The sequence below is a fragment of the Phytophthora ramorum genome (assembly GCF_020800215.1).
Source record: "Phytophthora ramorum isolate Pr-102 chromosome Unknown Phyram_PR-102_s0006, whole genome shotgun sequence".
Taxonomy (NCBI): domain Eukaryota; phylum Oomycota; class Peronosporomycetes; order Peronosporales; family Peronosporaceae; genus Phytophthora; species Phytophthora ramorum.
The window spans coordinates 3,475,495-3,486,296 of NW_027150652.1; the positions used below are offsets into that span (position 1 = coordinate 3,475,495).

General features: G+C 60.2%; 6 protein-coding genes across 6 annotated transcripts; 4 read left to right on the forward strand and 2 right to left on the reverse strand.

Moving 5' to 3' along the window:
• Window positions 1-245: 245 nt before the first annotated feature.
• On the forward strand, window positions 246-1,492 carry KRP23_7977 (Solute carrier family 2, facilitated glucose transporter member 1; the record flags this gene model as incomplete). Its single annotated transcript, XM_067893359.1, has 4 exons — window positions 246-381; window positions 443-585; window positions 652-1,394; window positions 1,489-1,492. The coding sequence occupies 4 exons, from the start codon at window positions 246-248 to the stop codon at window positions 1,490-1,492; spliced, it is 1,026 nt and encodes a 341-aa protein (XP_067745149.1).
• A 642-nt stretch (window positions 1,493-2,134) lies between these two features.
• On the reverse strand, window positions 2,135-4,123 carry KRP23_7978 (Laccase-6; the record flags this gene model as incomplete). The annotated part of the gene is made up of 1 exon (XM_067893360.1): window positions 2,135-4,123. One exon carries the CDS (start codon window positions 4,121-4,123, stop codon window positions 2,135-2,137), a length of 1,989 nt encoding a protein of 662 aa, XP_067745150.1.
• Window positions 4,124-4,453: 330 nt separating this feature from the next.
• KRP23_7979 (uncharacterized protein) lies at window positions 4,454-5,155 on the reverse strand (the record flags this gene model as incomplete). Its single annotated transcript, XM_067893361.1, has 1 exon — window positions 4,454-5,155. One exon carries the CDS (start codon window positions 5,153-5,155, stop codon window positions 4,454-4,456), a length of 702 nt encoding a protein of 233 aa, XP_067745151.1.
• A 1,440-nt stretch (window positions 5,156-6,595) lies between these two features.
• On the forward strand, window positions 6,596-7,738 carry KRP23_7980 (Alcohol dehydrogenase 2; the record flags this gene model as incomplete). Its single annotated transcript, XM_067893362.1, has 1 exon — window positions 6,596-7,738. One exon carries the CDS (start codon window positions 6,596-6,598, stop codon window positions 7,736-7,738), a length of 1,143 nt encoding a protein of 380 aa, XP_067745152.1.
• Window positions 7,739-8,064: 326 nt separating this feature from the next.
• KRP23_7981 (Alcohol dehydrogenase 2) lies at window positions 8,065-9,270 on the forward strand (the record flags this gene model as incomplete). The annotated part of the gene is made up of 1 exon (XM_067893363.1): window positions 8,065-9,270. The coding sequence occupies one exon, from the start codon at window positions 8,065-8,067 to the stop codon at window positions 9,268-9,270; it is 1,206 nt and encodes a 401-aa protein (XP_067745153.1).
• A 301-nt stretch (window positions 9,271-9,571) lies between these two features.
• Window positions 9,572-10,795, forward strand: KRP23_7982 (Alcohol dehydrogenase 2; the record flags this gene model as incomplete). The annotated part of the gene is made up of 1 exon (XM_067893364.1): window positions 9,572-10,795. The coding sequence occupies one exon, from the start codon at window positions 9,572-9,574 to the stop codon at window positions 10,793-10,795; it is 1,224 nt and encodes a 407-aa protein (XP_067745154.1).
• Window positions 10,796-10,802: the final 7 nt, after the last annotated feature.

Consider the following 10,802-nt stretch of genomic DNA (forward strand, 5'->3'; position numbering starts at 1 on the left):
CCCAACGGCCTCGAACGAAGAAGATGCCACTAGTACATTCGCTGATGTCTTTCACTGCTGATTCTAATCGAAAGCGTCGCAAGGCGTTTCCTCGCAGTCGCGATCTGCGACGTGTGAACTTGAAGTGACAGGTCACGGATAATGGCTGCGCAGCGTCCATCGAGCGACCATTTTCGTGGACGTCTTCTCGGTTCTCACTTTCGCTTTTGCCCGATCAAGACTCCATCGACCCCGTTCACTTGGTGATGCCTGCGCTGGAAACGACCATGTCGGGCGACTTGGAACAAGGCGGTTTCCGGACGAACGGCAGCTGGGAGAACGTCAAGAAGGCCGACGGACTCAAGGAGCGCGCCAGCACCGTGCACAACATGAAGTTCCACGGTGCGTTGACGACCATCGCGACCATCTTGACCTTGTGCTGATGCGTTGGTGGTTGTGGCAGGCGAGGAACAGAAGCGACTGTACCAGGAGCTCCCGTTTCGGGTGCTCGCGGGTATGCGTCGCCGGTCTTTTCGCAGTGAACGGGACTTCCCGCAGCTCCGTCCTCGCAGCTCGTGGGCCAATCTCTCTCGCCTCGTCAAGAAGGTTGGTGTGCTGGCACTCACCCTGTCGACCACCGTTTATTGACTGTTGGTCTTGTATCCGATACAGCATGGAGAGCAGAAGCCTCTACTGGAAGACGAGGACGACAGCTCGGAGCCGGGGTACACGTACCCGTTGCTGCTGTCGTGCCTGGTGGCTGTCATCAACGCCTTCCAGTACGGCTACAACACGGCGGTGACCGGCGCAATGGACGCGAGTGTGGTCTTCCCTGGCCACTCGGACATGCTCTGGGCTGTCTGCGTGTCGGTGTTCGCTGTGGGTGGCCCTATCGGCTCGATCGCGGGCGGTCAACTGAGCGCGCAACTCGGCCGCAAGAAGACGATGCTGGCCAACTCGTGCCTTTTTGTGGTGTCGGGTGCCGTCATGGCGTTCGCAGTCAACATGTACATGCTCATCGTCGGTCGGTTCTTAGTGGGGATCGCCTCGGGCACAGCCACCGTCATCGTGCCGCTGTACCTCGGAGAACTCGCACCGCCCAATCTGCGCGGCGCTCTGGGGACCACGTACCAAGTTGCAATGGTTCTAGGCATCCTGGGCACGGATGTGCTGGCGTTTGGCTTTGCTGGAGAGAGCGAAAGCCTGACGAACCCGGGCTGGCGCCTCATGTTCGGCTTTGCGGGCATCCTGGGCGTCATGCAGCTCGTGCTGGCTCCGCTGTTGATCGAGAGTCCTCGCTGGTTCCTCAACAATGGCAACCCGAAACAAGCCGAGGTGATGCTGCGCCGCCTGCGCCAGTCCGACGACGACGTGACCGACGAGATGGACAGCATTTCCGCTGCCAACTTCAGCGAGTCTGGGGATGTTCAAGGCGTCGGAGAAGTGCTACGTGACCGAAGCATCCGCCTGCCTCTGCTCGTGGCTGTGGTGCTGCAACTGGCGCAACAGTTGAGCGGCATCAACGCCGTCATGTTCTACGCGAGCTCGTTCTTCCAGAATGCTGGGCTGGAAAACCCGCTGGTCGGCATCACGCTCGTGTACATCGTGAACGTGCTCGCAACCCTCGTGGCGCTCATGCTAATGGACACTGCAGGCCGTCGCCCGTTGCTGCTCTGGTCGGTGGTGGGCATGATTGTCTCGAGCGGAGTTCTGACGGTGGGTCTCATGGGCTTGCTACCGTTCGCCAGCATGTTCAGCGTTGGCGGCGTCATGAGCTTCGTCTGGTTCTTTGAGATTGGACTCGGTCCGATTCCGTGGCTGATTGCGGCGGAGATGTTTCCGCCCAAGTCGCGCACGTCGGCCACTTCCATCGCCACGATGGTCAACTGGTTGGGGCTATTCATCATTGGCATAGTGTTCCCCACCATGCAGGGAGCCTTGGGCGACTCCATCTTCGTGCCGTTCGCGGTCGTGCTCGTTCTCACGCTTGGATTCTCTTTCAAATTCGTGCCGGAGACGAAAGGCAAGACGCTCGATGAGATCCAAGCAGATATAAGCCCCTAGAGGACAGCAAGAACAGCTTCTAGAGAGACACTCAAGCGAAGACAGCTAACTCTCAATATCCACTCATCGTTTTACTTGGTCCGCTATGTACTTAGTCGCCCGAGATCATGTCGACGGCTGCGATCATGCCAGCGTCCGAGTGGCCTAGGATGTGACAGTGCGCGGCCACAATGCCCGTGTAATCCTCCGGGCGGAAACGAATGGTGACGTTGCCAGGAGTGGGCACGGAGATGACGTCGCGCCAGTCGCCGATCTCGTAGTCGACGCCGTGGCCATGGCTCATGTCCACAATCTGGAAGGCGTTCGTGTGCAGGTGGAACGGGTGGTTCTTGAGCGTCACCGCGCCGCTCTCGTCCCTCCTGTTGATGATGACCCACTCCTGCACGCGACCGAGCGTCATGGTGCGGATGCTGGTGCCGTCAAACAGCGCATGGTTGATAAAATACGGCTTGTAGTAGAAGCCGTCCTTCATCTCCGGATCACCCATTGTAAACTCAAACTCGAACGGAAGCGGGTCCATTCCAGCCCGGTCTTCAGCGGACAAGTCGAGTAGGCTCTTGGACGGTGCGTAAAGCTCCGAAGGCGGCGGCACAGCTGTAACCAGCGGCTGATCGAGCGACTCGCCCTGAACGTGGACGAAGGCCAGCACACCCGAGTAGAGATCCGAGTGGTTGCCCATGAATCCATGCAGCTTGGGGTCCTTGACAGATTGGATCGGGCGCAACACTTCGGGTCCACCGTCTGCGGTGGGCTCGCAGTTCAACACGAGATCAACTCGCGCGCCCGGCAAGAGAACCACAGTCTCCATCGGGCGAGGCTTCGGCAGATAAAGACCGTCACTTGAGGCCAGCATGACAGAACAGCCGGGCACCTGCACTTCCAATGACGCAGTGCCGCCAGCGTGCAGCATGCGGAGCAGGACGTTCTCGTGCGGTCGCACTTGAATCTTGGGCAGATACTGTCCATTGACTGAGAAGTACTGCGCGATAGGTGGCAGCTTGGGCTTGTCCTCGGACGAGTCCATCTCGTCCAGCAGCTCCTTCGACATCTTGGCGTTCCTGACGGGGCGCTCCACCTCCTGCACGTCAGGGTACAGCTTGCGCACCTGCTCGTCCAGCATGACCTTGCCAGTGTACGTGAGCTTCATGTCCAGCGTGCTGCGTGAGGCCTTGGCCGCATCGGGCAGAGACGTCATCATGCCGCCACTGAACTTGAACTCCTGCAGCACGACAACATGCTTCTGCTGAATAGCTGCGTACTCGGCAGGGACAGTGGCCGGGTCGTCGTCCACGACAATGGGGCCCACCATTCCGCCGCCCATCTGCAAGAACACGGACCCGTGGAAGTGCGGGTGGTAGTGGAACAGTCCTCTCGGGTGGTTCAACGGCACATGCAGGTGGGTCTCTGCGCTCTCTCCTGGTGCCACAACTCGGAAGACATTGTCCTCTGTGCCTGTCGGGTCCACGTGCATGCCGTGGAAGTGCAGGTTGGTGTTGTTAGGCTCGTGCATTGTATTGGGTGTCCAGTCGCCCGGGACGTTCGGCCCCAGGTTGTTCACCAAGTGGATGTTGAGCACGTCACCGGGCTGCAGCACGAACAAGGGACCAGGTACACTGTCCTCGTACGCGCGCGTGTAGAATGCGATGGGTCCGTTGTCCACAAGTTTCTCGGCCACTGTGAGCGTAGTATTGAGCTCCCCATTGGTTGATGTCCTCGTCTCGAGCGTCGGCAGCGTAGGCAGCTGCTCCAGCACTTGCAGCAGCGTGGCCTGGCGCGTTGCAGCCTCCCCGCGAAGGTTTTGCGGTCGCTCCTGGTGCGCAAAAGACACGAGCAGCAGCGCCACGAGCCCGACGCCCACCACGACGGAGCACACGATGTTGCGGCGTAGACGAATCGTCTGCGTCTGCAGCTGGCGCGCGCCTCTGCGCAGGAACTCGTCGCTGTCCTTGGCGTCGTCCGCCTCCGGGTCTGCCTCGTCGCGCTTGGACTCGCAGAAGACACCCGTGCCGTAGCCGCTGCTGGTGATGGGGCGCGGCGCCGCGGCGCGCTTGCGGCTGCCTTCGGTAGCTGTCGGCGCCATCGATCACGAAATGGCAGATCTCGAAGTGCGTGGCAGCAAAAAAATGTCGAGTGGAAATATCACGAGGCAGAAGCCAATGGGAAGACTGGAAAGTAGTTTTAACCAATAGCGAAAGATGTGCTGGAAGTTAGGCACAGCGTTGACTGAGCACAAATCTCGTCAAAATGGAGTCGCTCGAGTTGGCGTTTGCCGCGGCGGAGTGTTCATGCGCGCTTGGTTGTTTTAAATATCAAAACCTGTTCATAATTCACATCTCTTCTTCTTCCTGCTCCTTCGTCCGTCCTTGCAAAGCCTCTTTCCACTTCATCTGCAACCTACCTATGCCCGTTCTCACGTGAAGAACGACTCGCCAGTCTGCTCCGACAAGAAGCGCTTGATGAGCGCAGGGATAATGTGGTAGCCACGCAGCGACCGCGGACACGACGCGTAGTCCTCTCGCGCGACGTGTACCAGCTCGTTGATGAAGTTACTGAGGATGCCCTTGCGCTCCTCGGTGGTGGTCGTGAACTTGACCTTGAGACTAGGTTTGCACGGCGTCACGTGCAGGAAATCCAGCAGGCCTGAACAGTAGCCGCACGCCTTGCCCTTGGGGTGGCGCTTGCGCGCAATGTGCGCCACGTTGGAGCGCAGACGCGCGAAGCTCGAGTAGCGCTGCTCGATCTGGTAGTCCGGGCCGCGGTCCTCGGGCTCGCGGTCTGCCGACAGTTTGCGGCGGCGGCTGCGCGTGCACGGGAGCCCCTTTTGCAGGCGGTAGCGGTACACATCCAGCACAAAGTAGACGACGCCCTCCTCGCGCTCGATGACCTGGTGGATGGCGATGCACTCGATGCGCGAGAGGAAGAGGCGGATCTCGGTGGCGCGCGAGACCTGCTGCGGGTACATGAGGACGGGCGCCAGCTCCAGCTCGCGCAGCATCAGCGCCTCCGAGGAGAGCGGACTCATGGGGTTTGCAGCAGCTGCTGTTGTCGCCTTCTGGTCCTTGGTCGTCAGGCCCTGGTCTCCCTCGTCTTCGTCCTCGCCGACCTTCGCCATGGTGATTCCGCCCTGGAAGTCGGCAAAACTGAAGTGAGATCCAGCACGCTGAATGGAATGCGAAGTCAACCCAGAGCCGTAATCAAGTTGTGGCATTCAATTCCAAATTATGTAAGAGTACCGTGACTCGCCTGAATAATGGACTGCGCGTCTTGCGACCTCTCCAGCACGCTTCACGGATGAAAAACAGGACCTCATCGCAGCTCTGGAGGTTGCAATGGCATACACCCGACTGATAACCGGCGAGCAGTATATCGCGACTAAGATAATAAGCTACACGAAGTGTGTGATTCCATGACCTTATTAGTGCGCGGACTGATAAATAAGGACATCATTTAGAACGTCTAAAATCTGATGGGTTATTTTTTCCTTACCCAGTGGCGGTCGGGATTGCTACTGATGTGTGAGTCTGTTTCTCGCAGAAGACATGCTGCTGGGACAGCCACCAGGTAGCGAGCGACAAGGCCTTCTGAATTCCAGTTCCAGTTCATACAAAAAATGATTGTTTGGCGTGAACTCATCCGAGCAGATGGCTACAGTCTGAAGACTGAAGTTGTGGCTGAAGTTGTGAACTCCTGCCTACAATATGATGAAGCTAATGGTGCAGCTCCGATAGCGCGCTACCGCGTTGGCTGCCGGCGACGAGGACGCCCGCTGCAATACATTGAGGAGGACTCAAGCAGAACGCGCATGCACTAAAAAACTTAAGTTTACCGTTACTGGTGCCGGTGCTCGATAACGGATGTTGAAGTTGCTTGGTTCGTCCAGCGCTGCAAACTCTAATCACTGCTGCGCTGTCTGTTCACCCTGCCTGACTGCAGTTCTTGTTCTTGGTCCCAGCTCGAAGGTCCTGCTCTCTGCAGCAGTGAGGTGGATGAGGGATCTTTCCTATGATCGGAGCTCGCTTCAGGCACCTTCAAAGCTGACACGACAGGATTTGTGGCAGACCGCGGGCGGCGGTGATCAGCTGCTCCCTCTCCACCAATGGCTCGGCTCATGTGGCTCAATTGTCGACGCGTGTCGACGGACACGAGGACGAAAGACACTTCGCAGTGTTCGCTCATTCTGATATCTCGGGTGTATGTAGCGGAGACTCTGCAAGTAAAGCCGTCCAATTCCGCGGTGCAACTGGCGAGCAAGCCCAACTGCCGCTTGATGGCGAGCGTGGCAGGTGACTCAACCAGGTCAAGACACTTGAGTTTGCGCGCCTCCATCTGCCGCGCGGCCCCCTTCCTTGCGCGGTACGCTCCAGCACATCCGCGGGTCCAATCCAAGCAGAGACCAGTGGTCTGAGACCACGCGAGCGCCGAGCACCGCATGCGCTCAACGCCCTGACGTCTCTTTTAGCCACGGCCATCAGGATCCTTGACGCGTAAGTTAACGCCGGCTCCATTCGTTGGCGGTTCACGCGGCCACGCCAGCCCGACAGCTCCAGCTTGCATGCTCTCATTCGCGAATTCGCCAGCTCCTCGCCACACCTCAGGACCGGACGCAGTAGACACCATGAAGGCACAAACGAGCTACAACGTCCCCAAGACGCAGACTGCTGTCATGTACGAGGCCGACAACGCCCCGCTGCAAGTGCGTGAAGATTGGCCTGTCGTGCAGCCCGAAGACCTCAAGCCCGGTGAAGTGCTCATTCGCATCGCCTACACGGGCGTGTGCCACTCGGACCTGTCGGTCTGGGAAGGTGAGGGTCCTCCACTCCCCAAGCAGTTCCCCATGGTGGGCGGCCATGAAGGTGCCGGCTACATCGCTGCCATTGGCGAGCACACCCGCACCAACCTCAAGATCGGCGACGCTGTGGGTGTCAAGTGGCTCGCGCACACGTGTCTGGGCTGCGAAGACTGCCGCAAGGGATACGAGACGACGTGTCCGTCGGCTGGTGTCCACGGCCTGACCTGCCACGGCTCCTTCCAGCAGTGGTGCGTCTCCTTCGCGGACCACGTGACGCCCATTCCGGTGAGTCTGGACTTGGCGTCGGCGGCTCCGATCCTGTGTGCTGGTATGACGGTGTACAAGGCGCTGAAGCAGATCGGAGGCTCGCCTGGCGAGTACGTGGTGATCCCGGGCGCCGGTGGAGGTCTGGGCCACTTGGCTTGCCAGTACGCTCGCGCCATGGGCTACAAGGTGGTGGCCATCGACACGGGTGACGACAAGCGCAAGCTGATCGAGTCGTACGGCATCAAGGACTTCATCGACTTCAAGGAGGGCGGCGTGATCGACAAGGTCCGTGCTGCTACTGGCGGCCGTGGTGGCCACGCTACCATTGTGGTAGCTGACTCGACGGCGGCCTACAAGGACGCGCTCATGTACCTGCGTGCTCACGGCACCCTTGTTGCTGTCGGTGTCCCGACGGGTGCTGCTATCATCGCCCCCGTGGAGCTCATCATTCCGTTCGAGTTCCGTATTGTCGGCTCGTACGTTGCCAGCCGCCAGGACGCCATTGAGGCCCTGGACCTCGTGGCCGAGGGCCACATCAAGACCACGTACACCGTGGAGCCGCTCACGAATCTGCCGGACGTGTTCAAGCGGATGGCCGCGGGTCAGCTCCGTAGCCGCGTGGTGCTGAGCTGCGAGTAAGTGTTGAGAGTTGTAGAGGATGCTAGTGTTGTGGGGGTAATGAAATGAAGCCCACTTGTCAGTGGTGGTTCGTGTCGGAAGTGCAGAGCCACGCATCGTGAGCTGGCGGTCTCGTTGTTGAAGTTGTCGGGATCATGACGCCACGCCACGCTCGACATGGCCACTCCGATCACCACCAAGCAGGTCTAACGCGAGGGCAGAACCCCGCTTTCCCGCGACGTCGAGTCTCTCGACGCGCATCTCGAGGTCCTGGGTGGATCACTTCGCTCAGTCATTCTCCAACTCGCCACCTCCTAGACATCGCCTTATTGTGAGTGCTCATTGCCATGTTGCGTGTTGTCTCCCGCCTTGCTCCGCCTTCGAAGCGCGTGACGCAGCTCGCAGCCAAGTCGTTCGTCGGCGCGGCGTCCGGCCATGGAGTGCGCTGCACTGCGACCCAATGGCGGCACTTCTCGGTGCAGCCGCAGAGCCACTACGACATCCCGAAGACGCAGACGGCCATCATGTACGAAGCCGAGGGTGCCCCCCTTCAAGTTCGCAAGGACTGGCCGGTGGTGCAGCCGGAAGAGCTCAAGCCCGGCGAGGTGCTGGTCCGCATGGCCTACAGCGGCGTGTGCCACTCGGACGTGATCATCTGGGAAGGCGGAGGCGCCCCCGTGGGCAAGAAGATGCCGCTGGTCGGCGGCCACGAAGGAACGGGCTACGTCGCGGCCATCGGTGACAACACTAACACCAAGCTCAAGGTCGGAGACCCTGTCGGTGTCAAGTGGTTGGCCCACTCGTGCCTCGGCTGCGAGGACTGCCGCAAGGGCCACGAGACCACGTGCGAGAGCGTCGTCATGCACGGCTACACCATCGACGGGTCGTTCCAACAGTGGTGCGTGTCGTACGCCGACCACGTGACTCCGATCCCCAAGGGTTACGACATGGCGGCGGCTGCACCTCTGCTCTGCGCCGGTGTCACGGTGTATTCGGCGCTCAAGGAGATCGGAGGCTCGCCTGGCGAGTACGTGGTGGTCCCTGGCGCCGGCGGAGGCTTGGGCCATCTCGCGTGTCAGTACGCCCAAGCGATGGGCTACAAGGTGATCGCCATCGACTCGGGCGAGGACAAGCGCCAGCTCCTGCAGGGCTACGGCGTCAAGCACTTTATCGACTTCAAGGACGGCGACGTTGTTAGCCAGGTGAAGGCCATCACGGGTCGTGGAGCTCATTGCGCTTGCGTCGTGGCCGACACCGAGTCGTCGTACAGCGACGCGCTGCAGTACATCCGTCCGCACGGCACGGTGCTCATGGTCGGAGTGCCCAAGGGCGGCCTTCTTCCGGTGCCCATTGAGCCCATGGTGGCATTCGCGCACCGCATCATCGGCACCAACGTTGGCAACCGCCAGGACTCGATCGAGACGGTAAACCTCGCGGCCGATGGCGCAGTGGAGACGTTCTACAACGTCGAGCCGCTGACCAACCTGCCCGACGTTTTCAAGCGGATGAAGGCCGGCACGCTCTTCGGCCGCACTGTGTTGGACTGCGAGTGAGTGTTTGGATACAGACGCCGTCAGTTGAGTGGGCAGTGAAAATATATCAACAATGAAGTTGCTTTCCCAGTTCTTCAAGTTGAAGTGGTTCATCATGACGGACGCGTCAAATCTCGTGAGCCACCTCACGCAGAACCGCTGCGACCCCAATCCGCCAAGCACCCGCTGCTGGGATGCTATTGGGCTTGGTGTTGAGTGCGTTGTGGTGGCCATCAACGGTTGACGGTCGATTCAACCGTCGCCGCAACCTCACTCCCGAATCCCCCTCCGGATCGCAAGAACCGCTTCGTATCAAGACCCGATGCTGCGCGTCGTCTCTCGCCTGGCCAAGCCATCCAAGGGCGCTGCGCAACTAGCTCGCAGATCGTTCGCTGGAGCGTCGTTTACCCACGGCGTGCAATGCCGCTGCGTGACCTGCGCACACCTGCCAGCTCGGCACTTCTCCGTGAAATCCCAGACAAGGTACGACGTCCCCAAGACACAGACCGCCGTCATGTACGAGGCCGACAACGCCCCGCTGCAAGTGCGTGAAGATTGGCCTGTCGTGCAGCCCGAAGACCTCAAAGCCGGCGAAGTGCTTGTCCGTATGGCCTACACGGGCGTGTGCCACTCGGACCTGTCGGTCTGGGAAGGCGGAGGTCCTCCACTCCCCAAGCAGTTCCCCATGGTGGGCGGCCATGAAGGTGCCGGCTACATCGCTGCCATTGGCGAGCACACCCGCACCAACCTCAAGATCGGCGACGCTGTGGGTGTCAAGTGGCTCGCGCACACGTGTCTGGGCTGCGAAGACTGCCGCAAGGGATACGAGACGACGTGTCCGTCGGCTGGTGTCCCCGGTCTGACCTGCCACGGCTCCTTCCAGCAGTGGTGCGTCTCCTTCGCGGACCACGTGACGCCCATTCCGGCGAGTCTGGACCTGGCGTCGGCGGCTCCGATCCTGTGTGCTGGTATGACGGTGTACAAGGCGCTGAAGCAGATCGGAGGCTCGCCTGGCGAGTACGTGGTGATCCCGGGCGCCGGTGGAGGTCTGGGCCACTTGGCTTGCCAGTACGCTCGCGCCATGGGCTACAAGGTGGTGGCCATCGACACGGGTGACGACAAGCGCAAGTTGATCGCGTCGTACGGCATCAAGGACTTCATCGACTTCAAGGAGGGCGGCGTGATCGACAAGGTCCGCGCTGCTACTGGCGGCCGTGGTGGCCACGCTACCATTGTGGTGGCGGGGTCCAAGGATGCCTACAAGGACGCGCTCATGTATCTGCGCCCTCGTGGTACTCTTGTTGCCGTGGGTGTCCCCAAAGACACAGCGATCGTGGCTCCTGTCGAGCCCTTGATTCCTCTCGAGTTTCGCATCGTCGGCTCGTACGTTGGCAGTCGTCAGGACGCTATCGAGGCGATCAACCTGGCAGCCGATGGTCAAGTCAAGAGTTCGTACACCGTGGAGCCGCTCACGAACCTGCCGGACGTATTCAAGCGCATGCATGGCGGCAAGCTGCGAGGCCGCGTCGTTCTAGACTGCGCGTGAGTATTGG